Source organism: Erythrolamprus reginae, chromosome 2, assembly GCF_031021105.1.
Source record: "Erythrolamprus reginae isolate rEryReg1 chromosome 2, rEryReg1.hap1, whole genome shotgun sequence".
Taxonomy (NCBI): domain Eukaryota; kingdom Metazoa; phylum Chordata; class Lepidosauria; order Squamata; family Dipsadidae; genus Erythrolamprus; species Erythrolamprus reginae.
Genome location: NC_091951.1, coordinates 208,803,150 through 208,827,528, shown reverse-complemented (window position 1 = coordinate 208,827,528; position 24,379 = coordinate 208,803,150). Strand labels below are relative to the sequence as shown.

The 24,379-nt window shown below is 41.7% G+C and overlaps 1 protein-coding gene across 2 annotated transcripts in view; it reads left to right on the top strand.

Moving 5' to 3' along the window:
- The first annotated feature begins 339 nt into the window (after positions 1-339).
- Positions 340-24,379, top strand: part of LOC139161885 (A.superbus venom factor 1-like) — a 100,723-nt gene continuing 76,683 nt past the window's right edge. For both annotated transcript variants that reach the window (XM_070741581.1, XM_070741580.1), the window contains exons 1-3: positions 340-420; positions 17,175-17,367; positions 22,163-22,325. In XM_070741581.1, the coding sequence (XP_070597682.1) occupies positions 350-420; positions 17,175-17,367; positions 22,163-22,325 (427 nt within the window). In that variant the 5' untranslated portion in view covers positions 340-349. The remainder of the gene's footprint in view (positions 421-17,174; positions 17,368-22,162; positions 22,326-24,379) is intronic.

Here is a 24,379-nt window from a genome sequence, read left to right as displayed (position 1 = left end):
CTGTTTAGAGGCAGATTTGGGCTACTTTAAAGCCCTTCCAAATCTGTGTGAGGGAGGGAGGGAAAGTGAGTTTGTGAGTTCTTGATCTTTAGATAAAGAGATATTTGCAGGCGTAATAGCATAATATCTATAATAAATTGCACAAAAATGCTATTTAGCAATCATGTTGAACTAAGAGAGAGAAGACAAATAATCCTTTTTCCTCTGAAATTTGCTGCTTTCTCAAACTTCTCACCCACCCCCATGTACTGATTAAACATTCAGCAATTGCAAAAGGGCTTGGCTTCAAAGCAGGATCTCTGGATAAATACTGGAGTTGTCAGCACTTCGCTTGCCCTTCTGGACTACCATGGAGGGGATGGCTCTGTACCTGGTGGCTGCTCTATTGATTGGTTTTCCATGGTCTTCCCATGGGGGTCTGTAAGTATCATAGATATTTCAGCAGGGGGAAATAAAGCAATGCTGGTAAACCCTTGTGGTCCTTTGCAGGGTAATGAATTTTCTTGCAGATGGGTCCAAACATTTTGGGGCTTTCACAGAAAGTCCAATATACCCCATGACAGGAGTAAAAATATTAATCAATAAGGAGAAGCGACAGGTTCTGATGTTCTAAGCCAGTGATGGCGAATCTATGGCACGGGTGCCACAGGTGGCATGTGGAGCCATATCTGCTGGCATGCAAACCATTGCCCTAACCCAGCTCCAACGTGCATGTGTGTGCTGGCAGCTGATTTTTTGCTCACACAGAGGCTCTGGGAGGGCATTTTTGGCTTCCAGAGAGCTTCCGGGGGGAAGGGGGATGGCATTTTAACCCTCCTCCGTCTCCAGGGAAGGGTGAAACTGGGCCCACCAGAAATTGGGAAACAGGCCATTTCTGGCTTCCAGAGAGCCTCCGGAAACCGAGGGAAGCTGTTTTTGCCCTCCCCAGGCATTGAATTATGGGTATGGGCACTCACACATGCACGATAGCATGTACCAATGCTTTTTTGGCAACCAACGTAAAAAAGGTTCACCAGCATTGTTCTAAGCTGAGGAATTGTCATTGGAGTGAAGATTCTCTGGAAAAATACAGCCCACATTTTTTTGTTTCTGACAACCTTTTACCATCATGGCTAAGATTTCAATGACATAGAGACTGGCCTACCTGCTTGTTTTCAGAAACTATTTATTTTGCTGTGTGTACCTATACTAGAAAACCAGAAATGACTTTGCAGCAGGCATACAATATGTGTAACTAAATGACATATCAGTGATGGCAGCCATGAGGCTGACTATATTTCTCTGGTTCCAATATGGAGAATCAGTTACTGAAAAAGCAAAAGACAGGAGAAGCGGAAGGAAAAGGAGGTGATTTGTCAGCATACATATAACAATTCTTATAACAGGAAAGAGAAGTAAGTGATCAGTTCTGGCCCCATTTGGGATTGCAAACAAACTCTCTGGGGATGTAAACCCAAAGCAGGGACATGCAAGAGAGACGAACAAATGTCTGAACACTCTGCTAGATGGGGATTTGTTAGGGACTTGGCCTGGAATCCAAATCAATTTATTGCTTTTAAAGAAACAGAAACCTAACCACTATAGCTACAAATAGGAGACAATGTTTAAGACCTTTAACATAGGGTCCACTTCCTTTTCACTTTGGGAAAGCTGTTGGAAAGGCAGGATTTGTATTTGGGGTTACAACTGTCAGCCCATTATAATAATACATGCCACAGCTGTGCAATAATTGGTGTGTGATCATTGCAGCAGAAGAAAGCAGTGTTTTGTTAAGGCTTATGTGGCTAGGTACACCTTTTAAATTTATTTATAGGTTTATTTATAGGTTTATTTATGGGTAATCATCACCATGAAATTGCACTCTGTAGTATAGTGGGCCTGGGAGATCCTGCTGCCCAGGGTCTTTATGGATCAACTTGCTCATATTATATCTCTGTATACCACCATTACGTATTTAACAAAACAAACAAGTGAATAAAATAAATAAATATATGCTCTAAATTGGATAACAGCTCCCTCTAAGGTGCGCGGCCACCCAGCCGCACACCCAGCAATGACCTGCTGCGCAGCATTTTCCAATGCTGCGTAGGAGTCGGCCACTATTTCTCCCACCCAAGGGCTGCTCTCTCTTCTTGGCTAGTTGGCAGGGGCGGCACACCTTCTGGAGTTGCAGCTCCCACGTGGCCCAGGGAGGAAGAGGCTCAGAGAGGAAGAGGCTCAGAGAGAGAAGCCAAGACAGAGAAAGGTGAACAGATTCGGCTGTAGGAGGGGACATGGAAGACAGGGAGGAAGGCAGGCAGGCACGGGGCTGTGGGGATCTGCCGGTCATCCGATCCCAGCCCAGATCAGCAGCAGAATTGGAGGGAGTTAGGGAGGGAGGGAGGGAGGGAGGTCAACAGCCTGCCACCACTGCCTGCCACCCATGGGAGACCTGCCCATTGTCAGCCAGGGCTTTAAGGTTGGGGGGAAGCACAATGTTGGTTCTCAGCACTCCCACCCTTTAGTTCGCTCAAGGAGCTGCTCAGTGGGAGCTGGAGCAGCAGAATCACTGGGGCCCATAAAAGAGAGAAAGAACGAATGAGGGAAAGAGAGAAAGGGAGAGAGGGAGAGGGAGGGAAGGAGGGAGAGAAAGAAAAAAAAAGAGAATGGAAGGAAGGAAGAGAGAAAGAAAGAAAGAGGGAAGGAGAGAGAAATAGAAAGATAAAAAGGGAGGAAGAGAGAAAGAGAGGGAAAGGGAGAGAGAGAGAAAGAAATAGAGAGAAAGGGAGGAAAGGAGGAAGAGAGAGAGAGAGAAAGAGAAAGGTAGAAAGGAGAGAGCAAAAAAAGAGAGAGAGCAAAATCTAGTTTGAAATAGCTCAACTATTTAAGTGGCATTTTGATACTTAGTAGAGTTGTCATCTAATTATCTGCTATGTAGGCTTTTTGTGGAGGATTACAAGGCCATGTATGTAACGAAAAGCAAATTGGTCATGCGGAGTCTGCAGAGAGGGGCGGCATACAAATCCAATAAATAATAATAATAATAATAATAATAATAATAATAATAATAATAATAATAATAATAATAATGTTTCCATGCAGGATAATGACAAATTCCCTTCTAATTTTATTGTAAATAAATTTTACTGTAAATAATTTTATTTTAAATCACTCAACACTGTCAACTTTTTACTATGTCTGCACTTCTATTTCTACTAGTTTTTTCTCATCATTCCTATCACCCATTTCCTCCCACTTAGGACTGTATGACTTTAACTTGTTACTTGTATCCTAAGATTTTTATTAATATTGATTGTTACTTCATTGCTTATTTGACCCCTATGACAATCACTAAGTGTTGTACCTCATGATTCTTGACAAATCTATATTTTCTTTTATGTATACTGAGAGCATAGGCACAAAGAACAATTCCTATTGTATCCAATCACACTTGGCCAATAAAGAATCCAATCCAATCCAATAAATGTATTGTACAGATGTCATATTTTCAGGGTATTTTTTTAAAAAAATCAGCAATTTATTTCTTTTTGGAGGGGTGTTATAAAATTTTTCTTTATTTTTCTTCCAACATACAATAAAACAATATGAGCAATTAAAAACACACAATCAATACTTAAAATAATAATTAATGATATTTCTTTGATACGTTAAACATTCAGAGAAAAAAATGATAATGATACTTTCAATATTTACTTTTTATGCTCTTCTTTGCTAAGTTAATTAAAAATAACTACACATGAGATATATTTCATCTACTGATAACAATATTATGAAATCTAGTCCCTTATATTCCCCTTTTCTATTTATAATAAAACATAAACATCTTAACCTCTTAACTCAATATCTAGTTTAATCCTTTCATCTCTGTGTTAACACTGCTGTTCTGTTTAAGAAAAGTAACAAATCTTCTGTTCCCGGGTCACCCTGACCCGGACCGAAAGCTCTTCATTTGCAGTGCTTATGTTTGGTCAATTTGAATACTTTTTTCACTTGGAAAGTAGTCTGAACATTTCTGCACACAATGATATGAAAATTGAACTGAAGAAATTAATCCTTATTGGTTTATTTTGCACATAAATATGCCTCCCCCCCGTTTTTGTGAATTTTCTTTAGGTTTATTGATAATTATGCCTGCAAAATACATTCTATTTTACTAAAGTTGGTGTGGGATTGGTAGCTTGAACATTTATGAACATAATGATATGAAAATTGAACTGGAAAAATTGATGCATATTGGTTTATTTTGTTGATGAAATGCACGCCCCCCCCATTTTTTAAAATAGTCTTCACTTTATGGATAGTTTTGCTAGCAAAATACATTCTATTTTACTAAAGTTGGTATGGGATTGGTAGCTTGAACATTTCTGAACATAATGATATGAAAATTGAACTGGAAAAATTGATGCATATTGGTTTATTTTGCACATAAATGTATGCCTCCCCCCGTGTTCAATTATTTCAATTTATATAAAAATTATGCTGTTAATTTCAAACTTACATACTTTTTTTTAGTAAAATGGATTTGTTTCATAAAATTAGTTCTCTGGCTACAATGTGGTTGATTTTCAAAAGGATATTCCAAATATTTCTAGACAAATATGTATAAACAGTGACAATAATGGCACATAGCAAGGCCGGGGGGGGGGGTGTGTGGCCCTTTTGTGGCAAAAATAAACCAATAAGAACCATTTTTTTTCCAGTTCATTTATATTTTTCTTATATTCAGAAATGTTCAATTTAGTATATCAAACCTTTTGGGGGAAAATTCCTTAGGGATTTGTAGCCTTAAAAAATAGAAATTGACACGAAATTCAAAAAGGACGGGGGGGGGGGGCTTTTTGATCAAAATAAAAATATAAGTCTCAATTTTTCCAGTTCAATTTTCATATCATTATGTTCATAAATGTTCAAACTAGTTTTCCAGTTGAAAAAGTTTTCAAAAAGATCAAATTCAAGTACCTAAAAAAATCATTTTTGGTCCGGTCATATACGAACAGAAACAGACTCGAAGTTATGAATTTTTTTTGCCCAGAAAACAATTAGCCACCACCCCAAAAATATTTTTTGATGATCAGCATTGTTAAATTGAGTAAATGAATGCCTAAGATTTTAAAGAATATTTCGGATTTGGAGCATAAAAAAATAAAAAGTGAAAATGGTTGCAAGCAGCCGAGGGGGGGGGGCTTATTTCTGATATTAAAAAACCAATAAGAATCATTTTTTTCAGTTCCTTTATATTTTTCTTATATTCAGAAATGTTCAAGCTACCAATCCCACACCAACTTTAGTAAAATAGAATGCATTTTGCAAGCAAAACTATCCATAAATTGAAAATAATTTCACAAAAACGGGGGGCGTGCATTATATCCGCAAAATAAACCAATAAGATTTACTTTTTTCATTTCAATTTTCATATCATTGTGTGCAGAAATGTTCAGACTACTTTCCAAGTGAAAAAAGCATTCAAAAAGACCAAACATAAGCACTGCAAATGAAGAGTTTTCGGTCCGGGTCAGGGTGACCCGGGAACAGAAGATTTGTAACTTTTTTTGCCCAGCAAAAACTAAGCCCCCCACCCCCCAAAAAAAATTCTCATAGAGAGAACCCCTGAAATGATGAATAGTCATGAAATTTCAAGTTTCAGATATGCAGGGAAAATTTTTTACAGGGACTCAAACTTGGCTTCGGGTCACATACGACCCGAACAAACAACTCCTTATCCAACGCTGCCACCAATCCTTATTTCGTCATCTGGGTCTTTAATAGATTAAAATTAAATCATCATGTATTTCTTCAAAAGTAATTAAAAGAAAATACTTCTCAATTATTTTTAGTTTCCAACCATTCATAAAACTTTCCTCAGATCTTATAGTACGCACACTCCTCTTTATCTTTAAGTTTTAAAGTAAGCCTATTCATTTCAGCACAATCTAAAATCTTATGTAATAATTCTCTTTCATCTGGAATTTTATTTAGCTTCCAATTTTGTGCATATGCTATTCTAGCTGCTGTTAAAATATGTATAATCAAATATATTTCTTCTTTATTAAAATTTTCTGGTAAAATACCTAATAGGAACATTTCTTTTTTACATTCGATAGTCCTTTACAAAATCTTCTGTATCCAATGCTGAATTTGCTTCCAAAATTTCTTAGCTTCTGTGTATGTCCACCACATATGATAAAAAGAGCCTAATTACATTTCCAACATTTCTTTGATCTATTCTTAAACATTTTTGCTAATCTTTCTGGTGTCACATGCCATCTATAAAGCATCTTATATATTGTTCTGCCGACTAACCACAACAATATATATTCTCTTTATATACTGTTGACATTGACATTTTATAATTTATTCCCCAAATTTGTTGCCATTTATCAATATCTATTGAATATCCTATATTCTTCATCCACTTTATCATTGTATCTTTAACTTGTTCAAATTCTAAGGTACTTAAAGAATAATGTTTGTTTTTAATTTTTCCCTAAGTTTCAATTAAAAAATTTCTAATGCTACGTCATTGAAAGTACCTATGTATAGTCCGTTTTCCATACCATACAAATGAGTGCCATCCTATCTGTAAATCGTGCTCTTCTAAAGTCAAAAGTCTTTTGTTTCTGAGTGTTATCTATCCTCTTAATCCACATCATTGCTGCCGCTTGATAATACAAATGCCAGTTTGGAAGTCCAAATCCTCCTCTTATTCGTACATCTTGTAAACATTTTAAACTAATCCTTGGTCTTTTTCCTTGCCAAATAAATTTAGTTGTTATCTTATTCATATCATTAAAAAAGATTTTATTAACTTTAATTGGTATGTTTGAAAATAAAAAAAAGCAATTGTGGTAAAATATTCATCTTAATTAGTGCAATCCTGCCCATCAATGACAACTGCAAGTTTTTCCACTTTTGCAAATCAGTTTCAATTTGTTTCTTCAATTTAATATAGTTTTCTTCCATCAATGTCAAACATCTTGCTGTTAACTGAATTCCCAAGTATTTTACCCTCTTCACTACCTGTATGTTTAAAAGTGTCTTTAAATCAATTTTTTGGTTTTCTGTCAGATTTTTTGCAATCATATTTGTTTTCTCTTTATTGATTTTAAGTCCTGCTCCTTCTCCATAACTCTCAATTTGAGTTAGGAGTTTTGGGCCTGAAATAAGTGGTTCTTCCAAAATGAAAACTAAATAATCTGCAAATGCTTGCAGTTTATATTGTTCATCTCAAATTTTGAGGCCCAAAATCTCTTTGTCTGCTCTTATAGCGCTAGTCAGTACTTCTAACGTCAAAATAAATAACAATGGTGATAATGGACAGCCTTGTCTTGTACCTTTAGTGATTTTTACTTTATCGGTCATATCTCCATTCACAATTATTCTCGCTGACTGTTTATTATAAATTGCTTCTATGACATGTAAGAACCTCGCTCCAAAATTCATATATTGTATTTGCCTATTTAGAAATTGCCAGTTTAAATTGTCAAAAGCCTTTTGTGCATCCAAAAACATCAGTGCCATCTGTTTTTTGGGGTGCTGTTCGTAGTATTCTAAAGTATTTAAAATTATACGCATATTGTCCTTAATTTGTCTTTTAGGCAAAAATCCATTCTGATCTGAATGTATAAATTCATTTAAGTATCTTTTAAGTCTATTTGAAATAATGTATTGTTTAATTGGATGATATGACTGTTTTATAATGGGTTTTTATAATGGTTTTTAATATTAGATTTGTGCTTTGTATTTTGTTGTGAGCTGCTCTGAGTCTTCGGAGAGGGGCGGCATACAAGTCTAATAAATTATTATTATTATTATTATTATTATTATTATTATTATTATTATTATTATTAAGATTTATATGCCGCCCCTCTCCGCAGACACTCTGGGCGGTTCACAACAACAATAAAACAATATAGAACAAATCTAATCATTTAAAGTCACTAAAAACCCCTTATTAAAAAGCAAAACATACACAAAAACATACCATGCATAAACTGTATAGGCCCGGGGGAGATGTCTCAATTCCCCCATGCCTGATGGCAGAAGTGGGTTTTAAGGAGTTTAGGAAAGGCAAGGTGGGTGGGGGCAATTCTAATCTCTGGGGGGGGCTGGTTCCAGAAGGTCGGGGCCGCCACAGAAAAGGCTCTTGCCCTGGGTCCTGCCAAATGACATTGTTTAGTCGACGGGACCAGGAGAAGGCCAACTCTGTGGGAGTTAACCGGTCGCTGGGATTCATGCAGCAGAAGGCAGTCCCGGAGATATTCTGGTCTGATGCCATGAAGGGCTTTATAGGTCACAACCAACACTTTGAATTGTGACTGGAAACCGATCGGCAGCCAATGCAGACTGCGAGTGTTGGTGTAACATGGGCATACCTAGGGAAGCCCATGATTGCTCTCGCAGCTGCATTCTGCATGATCTGAAGTTTCAGAACACTTTTCAAAGATAGCCCCATGAAGAGAGCATTACAATAATCGAACCTTGAGGTGATGAGGGCATGAGTGACTGTGACCAGTGACTCCTGGTCCAGGTAGGGCTGCAACTGGTGCACCAGGCAAACCTGGGCAAATGCCCCCCTTGCCACAGCTGAAAGAGGTTTCTCTAATGTGAGCTGTGGATCGACGAGGACACCCAAGTTGTGGACCTTCTCTAAGGGAGTCAATAATTCCCCCCCAGGGTAATGGATGGACAGATGGAATTGTCCTTGGGTGGCAAAACCCACAGCCACTCCGTCTTATCAGGATTGAGTTTGAGTCTGTTGACACCCATCCAGACCCCAACAGCCTAGAGGCACTGGCACATCACTTCCACTGCTTCATTGACTGGACATGGGGTGTAGATGTTCAGCTGGGTATCATCAGTGTACTGATGATATCTCACCCCATACCCCTGGATGATCTCACCCAGCGGTTTCATGTAGATATTAAATAGGAGGGGGGAGAGGACCAACCCCTGAGGCACCCCACAAGGGAGAAACCTAGAGGTCGACCTCTGACCCCCCTCTAACACTGATTGCGACTGACTGGAGAGGTAGGAGGAGAACCACTGAAGGACAGTGCCTCCCACTCCCAACCCCTCCAGCCGGCACAGAAAGATACCATGGTCGATGGTATCGAAAGCCGCTGAGAGGTCAAGAAGCACCAGGATAGAGGATAAACCCCTGTCCCGGGCCCGCCAGAGATCATCCATCAACACAACCAAAGCAGTTTCCGTGCTGTAGCCGGGCCTGAATCCTGACTGCTGAGGGCCTACATAATCGACTTCTTCCAAGGACCACTGGAGTTGGAACACCACCACCTTCTCAACAACCTTCCCCATGAAGGGAAGGTTGGACACTGGATGATAGTTGTTAAGAATGGCTGGGTCCAGGGAAGGCTTCTTGAGGAGGGGGCACACAAGTGCCTCCTTGTAGGCAGCCGGAAAGGACCCCCTCCCCAAAGAAGCATTGACAATCTCCTGGACACAGCTCCTTGTCACGTCCCTGATGGTCGAAAACCAGCCAGGAGGGACATGGATCCAGTAAGCAGCTGGCGGAACTCACAACTCCAATGGCCTTGTTCACTTCATCAGGTGTCACCAGATCAAACTCTTCCCAGACAGATGGACAAGTACGGCCTCAGTCACCTCGACTGACTTGTTGTCAGTTGACTCTGTTATCCAATTGGAGTCGAGGTCCGCTCGGATCCAAGCGACTTTATCAGCAAAAAATGTATTAAAATCCTCAGCACTACTCTGCAAGGGCTCCCCAACTCCCCCCTGGTTAAGAAAAGAGCGGGTCACCCTAAACAGAGATTCTGCTGATGCAATCAAGGTGGCATGATACGTGCATCTTGCCGCCTTGAGCGCCACTTTATAAGTCTTAATATGAGCTCTTACAAGTGTTCGGTCAGATTCGGACTTACTCTTCCTCCATCGCCTCTCTAGACATCTCTTCTGGTGGTTCAACTCCTGGAGCTTCTCGTTGAACCACGGAGCTCTACAGGGTCTAGTGCCACGAAGAGGTCGCAACGGTGCAATCCGGTCAAGAGCCTCCAGCTGCAGCCTTGTTCCAGGACTCAGCAAGAGACTCTGACGAACTGTGGATGTGTGCATCTGGAATAACCCCCAAGCGCCTTTTGAAAGTCCTCTGGGTCCGTCAGGTGTCTGGGGCGGAACCACCTAGTTAGTTTTCTTTCCCTGCGGGGAAGGATTGGAGCCAGGAAGTCAAGCTGTAATAAAAAATGATCTGACCATGACAAAGGCAACACTTCTAAGCCCCTTAGTCTCAGACCATTGCTCAGTTGCTCAGAGAGGAATCCCATGTCGGGTGCATGCCCCCCCTCATGAGTTGGACCCTGTACTACTTGAGTCAGATCCATGGCTGTCATGGTGGCCATTAACTCCTGTGCTAATCCACAGGTTTCACCATGCGATGGTAGATTAAAGTCCCCCAAGACAATAAGTCTGGGGAACCCCACCACCAGCCCAGCTACCTCTTCGAGCAGCACAGGCAGGGCTATTGACACGCAGCTGGGAGGCAGGTACATGAGGAACAAGCCCTCCTGGACCCCTAAGTCTAACTTCACCAGGAGGGACTCACAACCCACAATTTCTAGAGCAACGAGTCTACACAGGCAAGGGCTCTCCCTGGCTATAATAGCCACTCCTCCCCCACTTCCCTGGGGTTGAGGCTGATGCCATATCTGAAACCCGGCTGGGCAAATTTCAGAGAGAGGAACTCCTCCCTCTTGGCCCAGCCAGGTTTCAGTCACATATGACATGTCGGCCTCCTCATCCAGAATCAAATTCCGGATGAGGAGAGCTTTATTTACTAACAACCTGGCATTGAGTAGCAGCAGCCTGAACCCAGGGCCAGAATTACACTCATCACCAGTGCCCTGGGTTGAGCTCACGGAGCCTGAACAAGGGATTGTTATTAAGCAGAGATCTCTCATTCCCCTGGAACAGCTAACTCTGTGGCTCCCGCCATATCTGCCTCTCCCCAGCAACACCGGGATATATAAGTTTCTGTCCAAGTATCCAGAATTTTAGCTTGTATAAATATTTCATTTATAAAATCCAAAAAGATAGGTTCAAATACCTCTTCAAATGCCTTATAAACCTCAGCTGGTAATCCATCAGGTCCTAGGGCTTTACCATTCTTTTGTTTCTTAATAGCTTCCGACAATTCCATCATTGTTATTTTAGCATCCAATGTCTCCCTAATAGTTTCTGGAATTTTAGGTAAATCTGCCTATTGACAAATTTTCTCATCCTCGATAACATTTTTGTTAAAATTCTCATATTATTTCCTTTTTTTCATCTTCTTTTTATTTCAATTCTCCTTCTTCATCCTCTACGTATTTTATCCATCTTTTCTCTATCTTTCCTTACTTTATAAGCCAACCATCTCCCTGGTTTATTGCCTTCTATTTTTGTTTTTTTAATGTTTTTAACTATTTCCTCATTTTCCATCAAATTTAATCTGTGCTTTGTCAAGTCCAACATTTCCTGAATTTCTGTATTTTGTGGATCTGATTGTAAAAACTGTTCCAGTTCCCTATGTCTCTTTTGAAGATCATTTTTATATCCAAAAATTTGTCTATTTCGATTGCTTGTATAAGTCGAAACTAAACCTCTAAAATAGGCTTTAGCAGTGTCCCAAAGAATTTGTAAAGCAGTGTCTCCTGTTTTATTCTCTTAAAGAAAAATGTCATCTCTTTCTTTATAAATAATTCAAAGTCTTTTTCTGGTAAAATTTCTCTCTTTAAAATCCATCTTGGTCTTTTTCTTTTATCTTTCCATTGTACAGTGATAGGATTATAATCCACCCATACATTTGTTTCAATATCCACTTTTTCTATCTGTTTTTTTAATTCTAGCATAGTCCATATCATATCAATTCCAGACCAAGATCTGTGTCTAGTGTATTGTTGTTCTCTCTTATGTCTATCTCTCCAGAGATCAATCAGGTTCCATTCCTCTACCATGAAAAAGGCTTTAGGAATTAACCTGCTTTTTGTTTTAATTTGCTTGTTAGTCTTATGGTCCAATCTGATATTTGATATTGCATTAATGTCTCCTAGTATACAAATATTTTCATACTTTAATTCATTAATCTTTTAATATAATCTTGTGTAGAATATTTCTTGATTATCATTTGGTGTGTAAATCACAACCAATAATATATTTTGAATATTCCTCTTTATTTCAACCATTAAAATTCTTCCTTCTTCATCGGAATATATAGAGTATCTTTAGATTCTATATTCTTCTTGACATACATTGCCACTCCTCTTTTACTCTGAAACATACAATTTTCCTAGAGATTTATTTTCTAAAAATAAATATGTACTTTTAATATGTACTTATTGTAAGCAAATTATGTCCATATTTAATTTTTTAAGTTTAGTAAATATTTTATTTCTCTTATTTGGTGCGTTAAGTCCATTAACATTCATTGAAATCCATTTAATCTGTTGATCCATATTTGTTAATTTTTTAATTTTTCCTCTCTTAAGGCTTTTGCTTTCTGTTGCTGATCTCATCCTAACTCTTTCTCTCTTTTCCTTATCCGCTAGTTGTTTTTCAAATTCTTCTGTGATTGCAATATTTTACTGAATATTATTATATTAATATTAGAGTGATTTGATTTACAAGTCCTTAATCTCTCATTTTCACAAGACAATGTGTTCATTAATCTGCTATCTAAAAATGTTTTTCTTTTCTCCATTACTTTACTTTTGCTTTTGTAATAAATATGCTTAAGGTGTTACTATGGAGATGGCCTGGCAATCAAACCTCCCTTTCCTTTCCCTGCAAGTTCTACAAAAGCCTTCAACTGTTGACATTCCAGTACAGTAATCCCTCATTTTTCACAGGGGATGTTGTTTCAAGACCACCCGTGAAAAATGAATTTCCGTGAAGTAGAGGAAAGATATTTTTTTATGTAATTAACAAGTATTTGGACTTTTATAACCCACCTTTTGCATTAAACAGTCATTTTATAATGTTTCTCAGCTGGAACCAGTGTTCCCTCTAGTTTTTTGGGGGGGGGGGGGGCGGAAAAGTATAGTGTCTGAGCGGCAGTCCCTTCGGGACTGGGCAGCACATAAATAAGTAAGTAAGTAAGTAAGTAAGTAAGTAAGTAAACAAACAAACAAACAAACAAACAAACAAACAAACAAACAAACAAACAAGAAACCCACCCTGTTTTGCCTGAGAGAATTTCAAAATAAAATACTGTACTGTGTGTCTATAACAGTGAGCTCATAATAGGGCAACTCTATCAATATCAAAATGCCACTTAAATAGTTGAGCTAGTTTCAAACTAGATTTTGATTTTCTTTCTCTCTTCCTTACTCCCATTCTTTTTCTTTCTCTTTTCCTTCCTCTCTTTTTTCTATCTGTTTCTCTCTCTTCCTCTCTTCCTCTCTCTTTCCTTCCCTCTCACTCTTTCCCTCTCGGCTTCTGGGCAGGTTTGGAAAACTCTGAGTTGATGATGATTTTTAAGTGAGTGATTGCTCACTGCTCAGCTTAGAGGGAACTATCGCTGGAACTACTGTACATTTGATATCCTTCCAGTTTCTTTAATAGAGTACAGTAGTACTGTAGAAAACAATTATGAATTTTTAATGGATTTAAAATTTTCAATAGATTTAATGGATTTAAGCCCCCTTTGAAAACCCATGAAGTAGCGAATCCGCAAAAGATGAACTGCGAAGTAGCGAAGGATTACTGTATTACAAAATGGCAACACAGTGCCTTTCTCCTCACGGCCCTTACTTGGGGTTGTCAAACTAAACCAAATTTGTAGAGCTGAAGGCTGCCTTTAAAAAATGCTGGATCAGGTGGGTAGATACTGCTTTAACATGAGTATAGCAAGTTTGATGTGGTGATTAAAGTGCCGGCCTTGAAATCAAGAGTCTATGAGTTCTAGCGCTTCCTTAGGCAGGGAACTTTGGGCCAGTCCCTTTCTCAGCCCAACTCACCTCACGGAGTGGGTTTTGTGGGAAATATAGGACGCAGCAAACTTATATATACTGCTGTCTTGAACTTATATATACTGCTGTCTTGATATAAGATATATATAAATAAAGGCAGGCTATAAATCTAATAATGATGAACCTGATTTGAGGGTCTTTGTGGAAGCAAGCCCTCTTTGTGCAGCAACCCAGGTGCAAAAAACCACAAATCAGCTTCAACCAGAGGTGGGTTCCTGACGGTTCAGACCAGTTCTTTAGAACCGGTAGTGGGAATTCTCTCCCCCCCCCCCTCGCTGAACTGGCAGAGATGGCCGGCTGGACATGCCCCCGAACTGGTCCTCCAACTTAAAATCTGTCCACTGGAGCCAAATTTACATGAAAATAACCCTCTGTGCATGCGCAAAGCCTCCTGCACATGCACAGATGAGTTTAGCCTGGGAGCACTTCTGACGCGACCCCAAACCAGTAGGGAACATAAGTAGAACCCACCCCTGGCTCCACCACAAAGTTAGTGTATAGTGAAACAGTCTATAATCACACCACAAACATCAGTAAAGGCCAAAGAGCAATTGAAGCAGTCTTCTGCACTGTTTTCCATGGTATTTGCTCGAAAGGAGCCTTATTCAGTCAGCCACCAGAGGATCCTAACACTCGGTGTAAGACAAATACATCAGAGACTATTACATCCACAAAACAAATTAGTTTCCTTCTTTCAGAGGTGGGTCTTGAACAATCAAGAATATTTTCTGAAGGAAGAGTGTTCAACATCTCACAGATCCTTGATGAATGGAAATCGTCCATCCAATGCAGAATCTGAGAGCAGCCGTATAGTAGCAGGAGCAGTGATGTTCCAGCCTCAAAACTAAGTCGCTGCCCAGATTCCCTCAGACGTGACTCTTGTTCTGTTGCTACAGAATGGTGCTGGATATATATCAGATGACCTCAGCAATTCTAAGGGTGAGGCTAGCAATGGGATGTTATATTCGAAACTTAGATCACTATAGGGTTTCCAGAACCTCCATTGGAAACTGCAGTTACACCATTCAGCAAAAAAGCAATGGCAGCTCACCTAATGTGACTATCTCAGACTATCTACTATCTACCAGCCGGCAGGTAGTGCATGGCTTGAGCATAAGGTTTGTGTATGTACTTATTGTCATCCTGAGTTCCACCTAATGGCCAGATATAAATCTTTATTGTGACCTGGTTCTTTAAGAGTTATCTTCTCAGGATACTTTATTCCAAAAAACAAGTGCACCCTGAGAAGCCAGACTCCATTTACTTTAGCATTTGGAGGAAACAGAAGCATCAAGAAGATTCTAACGTAATCTGTAGCACATGTTCATCTTAAGACAAAAATCTGCACCCCATACACACAGCATTGCTGGTGAGATTTAGATTTGGTTGTTATGTTCACCAGCATCTCAACACTGTTTATTTTGTATCTGGGTTATTATTGTATGTGTTCAGTGAAGGCCTACCAAAATTTTTACTAACACACTGAGGGTGTGGCTTATGCAGGATGCCCTGCATTTTCTTTCAACATCTTTCAGTGCAAATTGGGGGCTCTGGGGTGGAGGCCCATTTTTGCTACCCCACTGCGTTCCCCCCCATCCAGGCAGTAGTCCACCCCTGTATCCTATTTTTCCAAGTTTTTCCCATTCTCTTTAATAAAGCATCCAGATCTACACACACAATCTATTTTATTGGAGGACAAATCTGGATCTGACTGAGCACTACTAAGTTAATATAAGACATTAATAGTGCTCAAGGCAGCAAGAGTATTTTCGGTTCCAGTGGGGAGCAAGGAGGAGGGTTGAATTGCTGCTCCACTGGACTACGGAGGATAACATCAAGAAATATAGGAATTTGTGGTTTAATTCGGTACTGGACTTACAGGTGTTTTTCTAAAAAAAAAAAAGATTATGGAGATGCCTCATCAAATGCCTCACTTTTCCTAAGTAGTGATGGGTGAACCGAACTCACACAATTCGGGTCCGTACCGAATTTTGCGGTATTAGGTATGCCAAACACAAACCCAATATTTTTTTTTACTTCGGGCAAAGTTCGGGATTGCGTTCGGCATTTGGTCACCTTGGCTGGCCAGGAAGTGACATCTCTGTGACACCAAATCCCCGGTGGGGACCACCTCGTAAAAATAAACATGTTTATTTTTATGAGGTGGTCCCCACCGGGGATTTGACATTGGAAGGAGGATGGGCGCGTGCGGTATGTGTGGGAGCGTTTCTACATTGGGAAAGTAAGACAGTGGCAAGTTTCTCAGCGGGGACCACCTTGGCGGCGGCTTTAACGCACCAAAAAACCTGCCACCATCTTACTTTCCCAACGGAGAAATGCTCCGCACACACACCACGCGCGCCCATCCTCCTTCCAATGTCAAAGCAGAGGGGGACAGTGGCAGGCAGAGGGGGATCCCCCACCCCCACTCCCCCAGCCTCCGCACCAAAAGCCAGGAAGTGACGACGTCAAAGCCCCGGTGGGGACCACCTGGTAAAAATAAACATGTTTATTTTTCTGAGGTGGTCCCCACCAGGGCTTTGACAGGTTTATTTTTACGAGGTGGTCCACACTGGGGCTTTGACAGTACAGAGATGTCACTTCCTGGCTTTCGGTGCAGAGACTGGGGGAGTGGGGGCGGGGGATTCCCCTCTGCCTGCGAACCGCACCCCTCCCATTGGAAGGAGGATGGGCCGTGCGCAGTGTGTGTGGGTTTTTGGTGCAGAGGCTGGGGGAGTGGGGGGGATTCCCCTCTGCCTGCCACCGCACACCTCCCCCTTGACATTGGAAGGAGGATGTGCGTGCGTGGTGTGTGGGGTTTTTTGATGCGGAGTCTGGGAGAGTGGAGGGGATTCCCCTCTGCCTGCCACTGCACACAATCTCTTCGTGGGAGGGATTCCCCAGCTCCTTCATGTTTATTTTTATGTGAAAGGATCGCCCTTTGTGTGCAGCATTGCTGTGGCATCCTTTTTCATAAAAATAAAAATAAATAAAAATAAAAAATCTGTAAATTTAAAAAACGATGGTATTCCGGGGGCAGAGCTTTGACGTCACGCAGCATTCGAGGTTCGGGTTCGGTTCAGCCGAATTTTGTGTAAAGTTTGTCCGAACTTGCCGAACCCGAACACCGTTGGGTTCGCCCATCGCTATTCCTAAGCAGACTAATTCAGGAGATGTTCTTTTCTTCTTCTGCAGCTACACCCTCATCACCCCTGGTGTTCTGCGAACAGACACAAATGAGCAAATTTTGGTGGAGGCTCATGGAGACAATGCTCCAAAACAGCTTGACATCTTGATTCATGATTTTCCACGGAAGCAGAAAACCTTGTTCCAAAAAAGAGTAGATATGAATCCAGCAGGAGGCATGCTTGTTACTCCAACTATAAAGGTGGGTGTATGGTGATGGTTGCAATACAGTTTATTGTATCCCTCCCTAAAGAAATCAAGCTAAAATCCTGCTCATCCTGCTTGAGAGGAAATGCCATGCACGTTAGAAAAAAAAACATGATTAGACTTTCAAATATTGGGAAAAATGAAAAATATAACTCGAGGGAGCAAAGGAAAACAAAGTTATAGGATTCATATATATTTATTTTACAGTTCTTATTGCAACAATTGCTAAAAGATTATGCACAGCATTTCACAGCAAACAAGTAAAATATTATTTCTTTACTTGTTTGCTGTGAAATGCGGCGGGACAGTCCTGCTTTTTTACCATTTGTCTCGGGTTGTTTTTAAAATGTCCTGCTTTTTTAAAAAAAAGCCAGTCAGCAGCTTGAATGCCTTGAAGCCTGAAGGACCATTTCTTCATCCTTTGATGCTGGGTGATCACCCCGTGATCACCCCTGGCAGGCAGCTCAGCTTCCATGCTGCCTGAAAGGAGGACCTCTGCATTGGTGGATCATCAGCTGAGCTTCCTTCTTTCATGGCTTCCATTTTTTCCCTGGCAGATTCTACTCGCAAAATTGAAATGTAAAATAGCTTGAGGAGGGTGAGGGAGGCAGCAAAGTGGGGAGGGGTTTACTTTGTGCATGCCCAGGAGAGAGAGAGAGAGAGAGAGAGCATGTCCCTCTCTGTTAAAGCAGAACAGGCAAGCTACTATATTTTGTCTATAAGAGTTTGGTGTACAAAATTTTTTTGGGGGTGGGGACGCAGAAAACATTTAATTTTCAGAAAAAGCTACGAAAAGGTGGGAGGTGGGAAAGAAGGCTTAAAATAATCTTGTTGACAAGGGTTCCTTAATCAATTTCATTTTCTGAATCTGAAATAATGGTACAGTGCTATCAGTAGTTTCAACTACTCTGAGTCAGTATTTTTTTCACATATTATTTTTATGGACTTGAAAATGTAATGAAAATAATATTTTATGTTATATAACATATTTCTGGATTTGGTATTATGTCGTTCTAAATTCCAAGTAATTCTTTCACAGTTTTTATGTATCTTTATAGAATAAAAATGGGAAAATATTTCATTTTTTTAAAAAAACCAGAATTTACAATGATTTGAAAAAAGGAAAACAACGTATTATCTATATTAGTTTCATTACACACAAACACAGGAAGACCCATACACACACTTTTTTTAATATGAACAGCTCTAGATATAAGTTACTGTTTAGATTTATCTTTCACCCACTGAAAAAATAAGGAATGGCATACTAATTCCTCAAGATAACTCATGACTTTGGAAAACTTGCTGCCAGGCAGCTAAGTCATCAAAATTCTAGAAATAATAGGCCTATTTTCAGATCTTTTTTAATTAAATAAATCTACATAACCAAGAGTGGACTAGAAACAGCTATGGACTTTCACTTTTCATTTTCTTATTTTAGGCCACAGGATGCTTTTTGTCACAAATCCTCCCCCCCCCCCCCGCCCCTGGGGAATGTTAAAATCTGGTCACCTTATTTTAGAACAGATTGCTAGAGATGCTGAATCAGTCTAAATTTAGTGGTTAGTAACTGTTATAAGGTGACCAGACGTCCCGCTTTCAGCGGGACAGTCATGCTTTTTAGTAATTTGTCCCATGTCCCAGGTCATTTTTAAAAAGTCCTGATTTTTTGAAACAAGCCTCTGGCTGGAGATTGCTGGACCTCCACATCAGCTGATTTTGGGCAGCGTGGAAGCTGAGCTTCCTTCTTCATGGCTTCCATGTTTTTTCCCTGGCAGATTCTAAGCTTCTGGTCTTGCAACTTTTTGCAAGCCATTCCAGTCATCTCACAGGGGTGCCCCGTAAGCCACTGGCCAGGGTGAGCCCGGCGACTGAGCCGAATTGTCCACCCTGAGCCCAGCGGACACATGGTAGGAGTCATAGTCCAGGTACTGCAGTGTGCCCACGAAGTTCTGTGCCATGCTCAAGTTCAGCCCCCCTGCATGGCGCACAGAACTGGGGCACATGGAGGAGGGGCTCTCTTTCTCCAGCAGGTGTTGTCGGGCTCTCTGGTAGACTCCTCCCGAAAATTCACAGGTACAAATTTCAGACACACACACATTTGAAAATGCAAAACAATGTTCTTTATAATGAAAATTCACTTAAACTAAGCCCTCTCTTTGTATAGCAAAGAGCACTCGTCTCCAAACAAACTGGTAATTTATACAAGTCCCTTATCAGTTCTGTGATACTTAGCTTGCAGCTGTGAGGCAATTCACAGTCCTTCTTCTTTCACAAAGTGAAACACACTTTGCTCTGGTTTAGTTTCAAAGTGGGGAAAAATCAGCACACAAAAGGTCAAAGTTAGCAAAGTAGGCACGAATCACAACAATCAGATAATCCTCCACAATGGCCAAACTCACAGGCTGCTATTTATAGCAGCCTCACTAATTACCACAGCTCCACCCAACCACAGGTGGCCTCATTTTCTTTGATAATAACCTCTCAGTTGTTGTTGCCTATGCATCGCTCTCCGCATGCGTGGCTGTATCATTAACTCTTGTTCTGAATCTAAGGAGGCGCTAGATAATTGATCTCCTTCTGATCTGTCTGCCACACTCTCCTCTTCCCTGTCACTCATGTCTTCTTGGTCAGAGGAGCCTTCATGAGCAGATTCCACCGGGGGCAAAACAGGCCTGCAGCATGTGGATCTCCCCCACATCTACAGTCCTTGGGGCAGGAGCTGGGCCAGAGCTAACCACAACAGCAGGTAGCTCATGTACATGGTGGTCTGAGGTGAGCGTTGCTTCTCTGCATGCTGCTGCTGCTGCAGAGGAGAGGCTGGGAAAACAGCGGGTGAGGGGGGCGCATGGGCTGAGCCGAGCTGGGCTGAATCTGTCCAGCTTTTTGGAAGGGTTGTCGCTTGCTCCGAGCACAAAAGATGCACCACGCTGGCTTTTTGAAATGGCTCTCTTGGAAATGGCCAGGCCAGGCCCACGACAACCCGAGGCAGGTGACATGGATAGAGGGAGGAGGGAGGGAAAGGAGAGTAGAGTAGAATAGAGGAGAGGAGAGAGAGAGAGAAAGAGAGAGAGAGAGAAAAAGAGAGAAAGAGAGAGAGAGTGAGAAAGAGAGAGAGAGAGAGAAAGAGAGAGAGTAAGAGAGAGCGGGAGAGAGCAAGAGATAGATAGCAAGAGAGGGAGAGCAAGAGAGAGAAAGAAAGCAAGAGACAGAGAGAGAGCAAGAGACAGAGAAAGAGAGAGAGAAAGAGACAGTGTGAGAGAGAAATAGAGAGAGAGAGAAAGAGAGAGAGAAAAAGAGAGAGTGTGTAAGAGAGAGAGCATAAGAGAGAGAGAGAGAAAGAGAGAGAGGGAGAGAGAAAGAGAGAGAAAGGGAGGAAGGAAGAGAGAGAGTGAAGGAGAGGAGAGAGAGGGAGAAACAGTGAGAGGGAGGGAAGGAGGGAGAGAAAGAAAGAGACAAAGAGGAAGAGAGAGAAAAAAGAGGAAGGAGGAAGAGGGAAAGAAAAAGGGAGGGAGAAAGAAAGAGAGGAAGAAAAGGAGAGAGACATGGAGGGAGGGAGAGAGAAATAGAAAGGGGGAGGAAGAGAGAGATAGAGAGAGACATTTTTTTTGGCTAATTCTTTTGGCTAAACTTTTTTTAGCTCCTCCCCATCTTAAAATCTAGGATTTTTTTGGGCCAAAGAGCCAAATTTTCAGATTTCGAATATAGACATGTCAGGAAACTCCAAAGGCTTCTGGACAACTTTTGTTCTCCCTTATCCATGGAGGAGAAATTGGATTAGTCTGTGTGCTGATAGTACTATGTTTACACTCAACATGAACAATGCTAAAGGAGAAAAAAAGAAGAATATTGAATAGTATATTTCTATAACAGATCTGTTTCCAACAGCCCTGGATAGTCCAGAGGGCTTCAGTGTTGAAATGTTATTCCCTGACCAAATCTTGTTCAAGGCTTCACTAAGTCCGACTCTGCTAGCACTTGAGCCCAAAGAATGTCAAACAGCTGCTGGCATCTGGAGGGATAGATAAATTGAAAAAAAGTTCTGCAAATTGGACCATAATTTCATCAACAGAATTTATCCTCCTGACCTTCAAAACTACTAGGCTGGAGTTATGGACAGATTTGTTCATATTGGTAAAAGTGGTGTCTGTTAACTTGTGTGTATCCCTGTGTATTTGGATAATCCAATAATGGGCCATTGAAAAATGATAAAGGGAAGAGAGAATAGCTCTTATATGATTGTAGAGCTATAATGTGCAGCCCAAATAGTAGAATTCATTATGTGCTGAGATTCATGTTTCTCCAGGTTGAGAAGGTTGACCAGAAAAGTTTATTTGGGATGAGGGTTCCCTCACTCTCATTCCATTTTGTCTTGAACTTGGAAAAATTAGGGGCTGAGTTTTCTTGGTGTGTAAATTTGGAGGGGAAAAGGCCAAGGAGAAAAAGTTGTGGGTACACAGCAGTGGGCAAAGGACACCAGAATGGGAAGGTGAGATGTTGTGGGTATGTTCTTCATTAGTTTTATTGACTATGTTGCTTTAGCTGGCCACTATAGGGCCTCTTCATAGCCTCCTGCGAGGAAAGATCAGAAACTGACTTAGCAGAAGCCAGAAATACATTTTTTAAGATTTAATAAATCTATGTGTAGCATTCTGTGATCCTCTTTGTTTTTATTTTTGATCCAGTAGAAAATTTTAGAAGGTTTTAGTGTTTTGTTTAGGAATGAGGCCTTTGGTGGCCTTTAGCAATAATTATATTTGAAGCTCTGCTCTACTCATCTTCTCATCCAGATTCATGCAAAAGAGCTGAATAAAGACTCCAGGAAAAATCAGTATGTGGTTGTTCAAGTAATTGGTCTTCCAGTGAGATTGGAAAAGGTGGTTCTCCTTTCTTACCAGAGTGGCTTTGTGTTCATCCAGACAGATAAAGGCATCTATACATCAGGCTCTCCAGGTAAACTCTTTTTTCTCTTTTTTCTCTGGGGGAGAAAAAAGGCTGGGGGAGGGGAGGCATGGCTAAATTTAAACTACAGGCACGCCCAGGGAAAACTCACCAATCACTGAACATGTACCAGAAACTGCCCCCCGACCAACCAATGTATAAAATGGCCACACAACCCCCCGGGCTTGCCAGTCCAGGGAGGGGTGTAGGAGAGTATGGCGCCTCAGCTGCCATCATGCAGAGAGAAGGGGAGGGCAACAAAAAACCCTCCCCCTCAGCCCATAGCTTGCTTTTGACTGACAGAGCAGAACCTGCGGTGCCTCCAACTGCCCCTGAGTAGTGGTACGCAACTGATGGTTTTTGGAAAATGAGAGCGCAGTGTAGTAGAGCTGTAGCTGTGTCTGGGGGGGGGGCTCCCCAGCTCACGCCCCCCCCCCACACCAACACTGAGGCAAGCCAACCAACCTGTATGAATGTCTGCTAACCGTTACCAGATGGAGTGACTTCTGGGACCCATCTCCAGAGAAATCCAGAACGTAGACAACCCAGCCTACCCAGCCTCTCTCTCTACTGTGGGGTGGTGGTGCTGGGGGGAGGTGCTACTCGGAGCGGTGAGAGTCTAATGAAAAAGGCAGGCAGGGCAAAGGATGCACAGGGTTGTAAAAGGGAACAACCCCGCACGAAGCCAATGTAGGCCCCAATGTCCCTTCACCGCACGGGGCCCCCGGGGCCCACAATGGGGATTATAGTTAAACCTATATGTGTGGGTAAAGCAGTGTAGCAACTATAACAAGAGGAAGCCCACGGGCGAGGGCAATGGCGCCCAATGCTGGGCGAAAACATACCAATCACCCCGTGTACCAGTGATATCGTCGACCCAAGGTCTCTGTAGTACTATGCCATGTAAGGTACTCTGAATGCAGCCAAGGTGGCCTTGCATGAGGGCAGTTGAGTTGTGAATAGGGCAAAGAGGCTATACGCTGCTGTACGGTGGGGCATAATAGATAGGCAACTATGTATGTACAAAGTCGGTGCAGGAAATACGTGTGCTATGTAAACATTGGGAATGCCCCACCCACCTGGCTATACGTTAGCCAGGACAAGACACATCGGCCTTAGGCCCTACATAGCTTAAAATGGAAGTCAGGTTCCCTTTGGAGTTCACTGCCTTGCCCTACGGGCCAACCCTAGAAACCTGGCTGACCCTCTGAGGCAGGAGCAGCGGATACCAATCCAATGGTGCCATCTCTCCCAGCCATAGTCCAGAGACAGCTACAAAAGCGGCTGGCAGGAGGGGAGTTACCTGTAATGAAGCATAAGGTTAGTAAGGCAGAGAGTCAGTACACTTGGCAGAGTGAGGCCCGGTCCGACCCACAAGAGAAAAGGCCCCTCCACCAGTGGAAAGGAGGTATGTCATACACCCAGATAGGTTATGCAAACCTGGACTCCCACCTGCCTCAGACAAGTGTGCTGGGAATAGGAAAACCATGCCAATATAATACCTTGCCAGAAGCAGATCAAACAGGCATACAGCAACCTGAATGGTGCTTACATGTCCAACTCGCTGCCTGTAACCGTCCGGACACCTGGCGCCCCCCCAGCTGGAGATGATTAGTATGACCTCAGCCTGCCCTATGGACTCACCACAATTGCGACTTCATGTAAGACAGTACAGTAAATGAGCATCCCCAGTGTGTTGTCAGGTGACCTTGGGAAGGAAACTGCCCTGTACAGTAGGTATAAAAAGCAACTTGCATGGGATGAGAGTAATAAAAGAATAATGGCCCGATGGGCACCTGATGATATATTGAGCGTACCCCCACCAAGTGATGGGTCCACCTCCGGCTGAATTCCAATGAGCACCTGACCCCAGTAACCATACGCACCACGGGATGACACAGGCTTTATGTGTGTCACGTATCAGAATGGCCCCTTCGTGTGTTGCATAGTCCCATGCCAGTGTACTAATGAGCTCCAGGAATGCAGGTGCTCTATCATATGTTACCGGTGTCCATGACTGTACTGGCATTATGTCAGAAATGTTACCTCCGAAGATGCTTATTAGG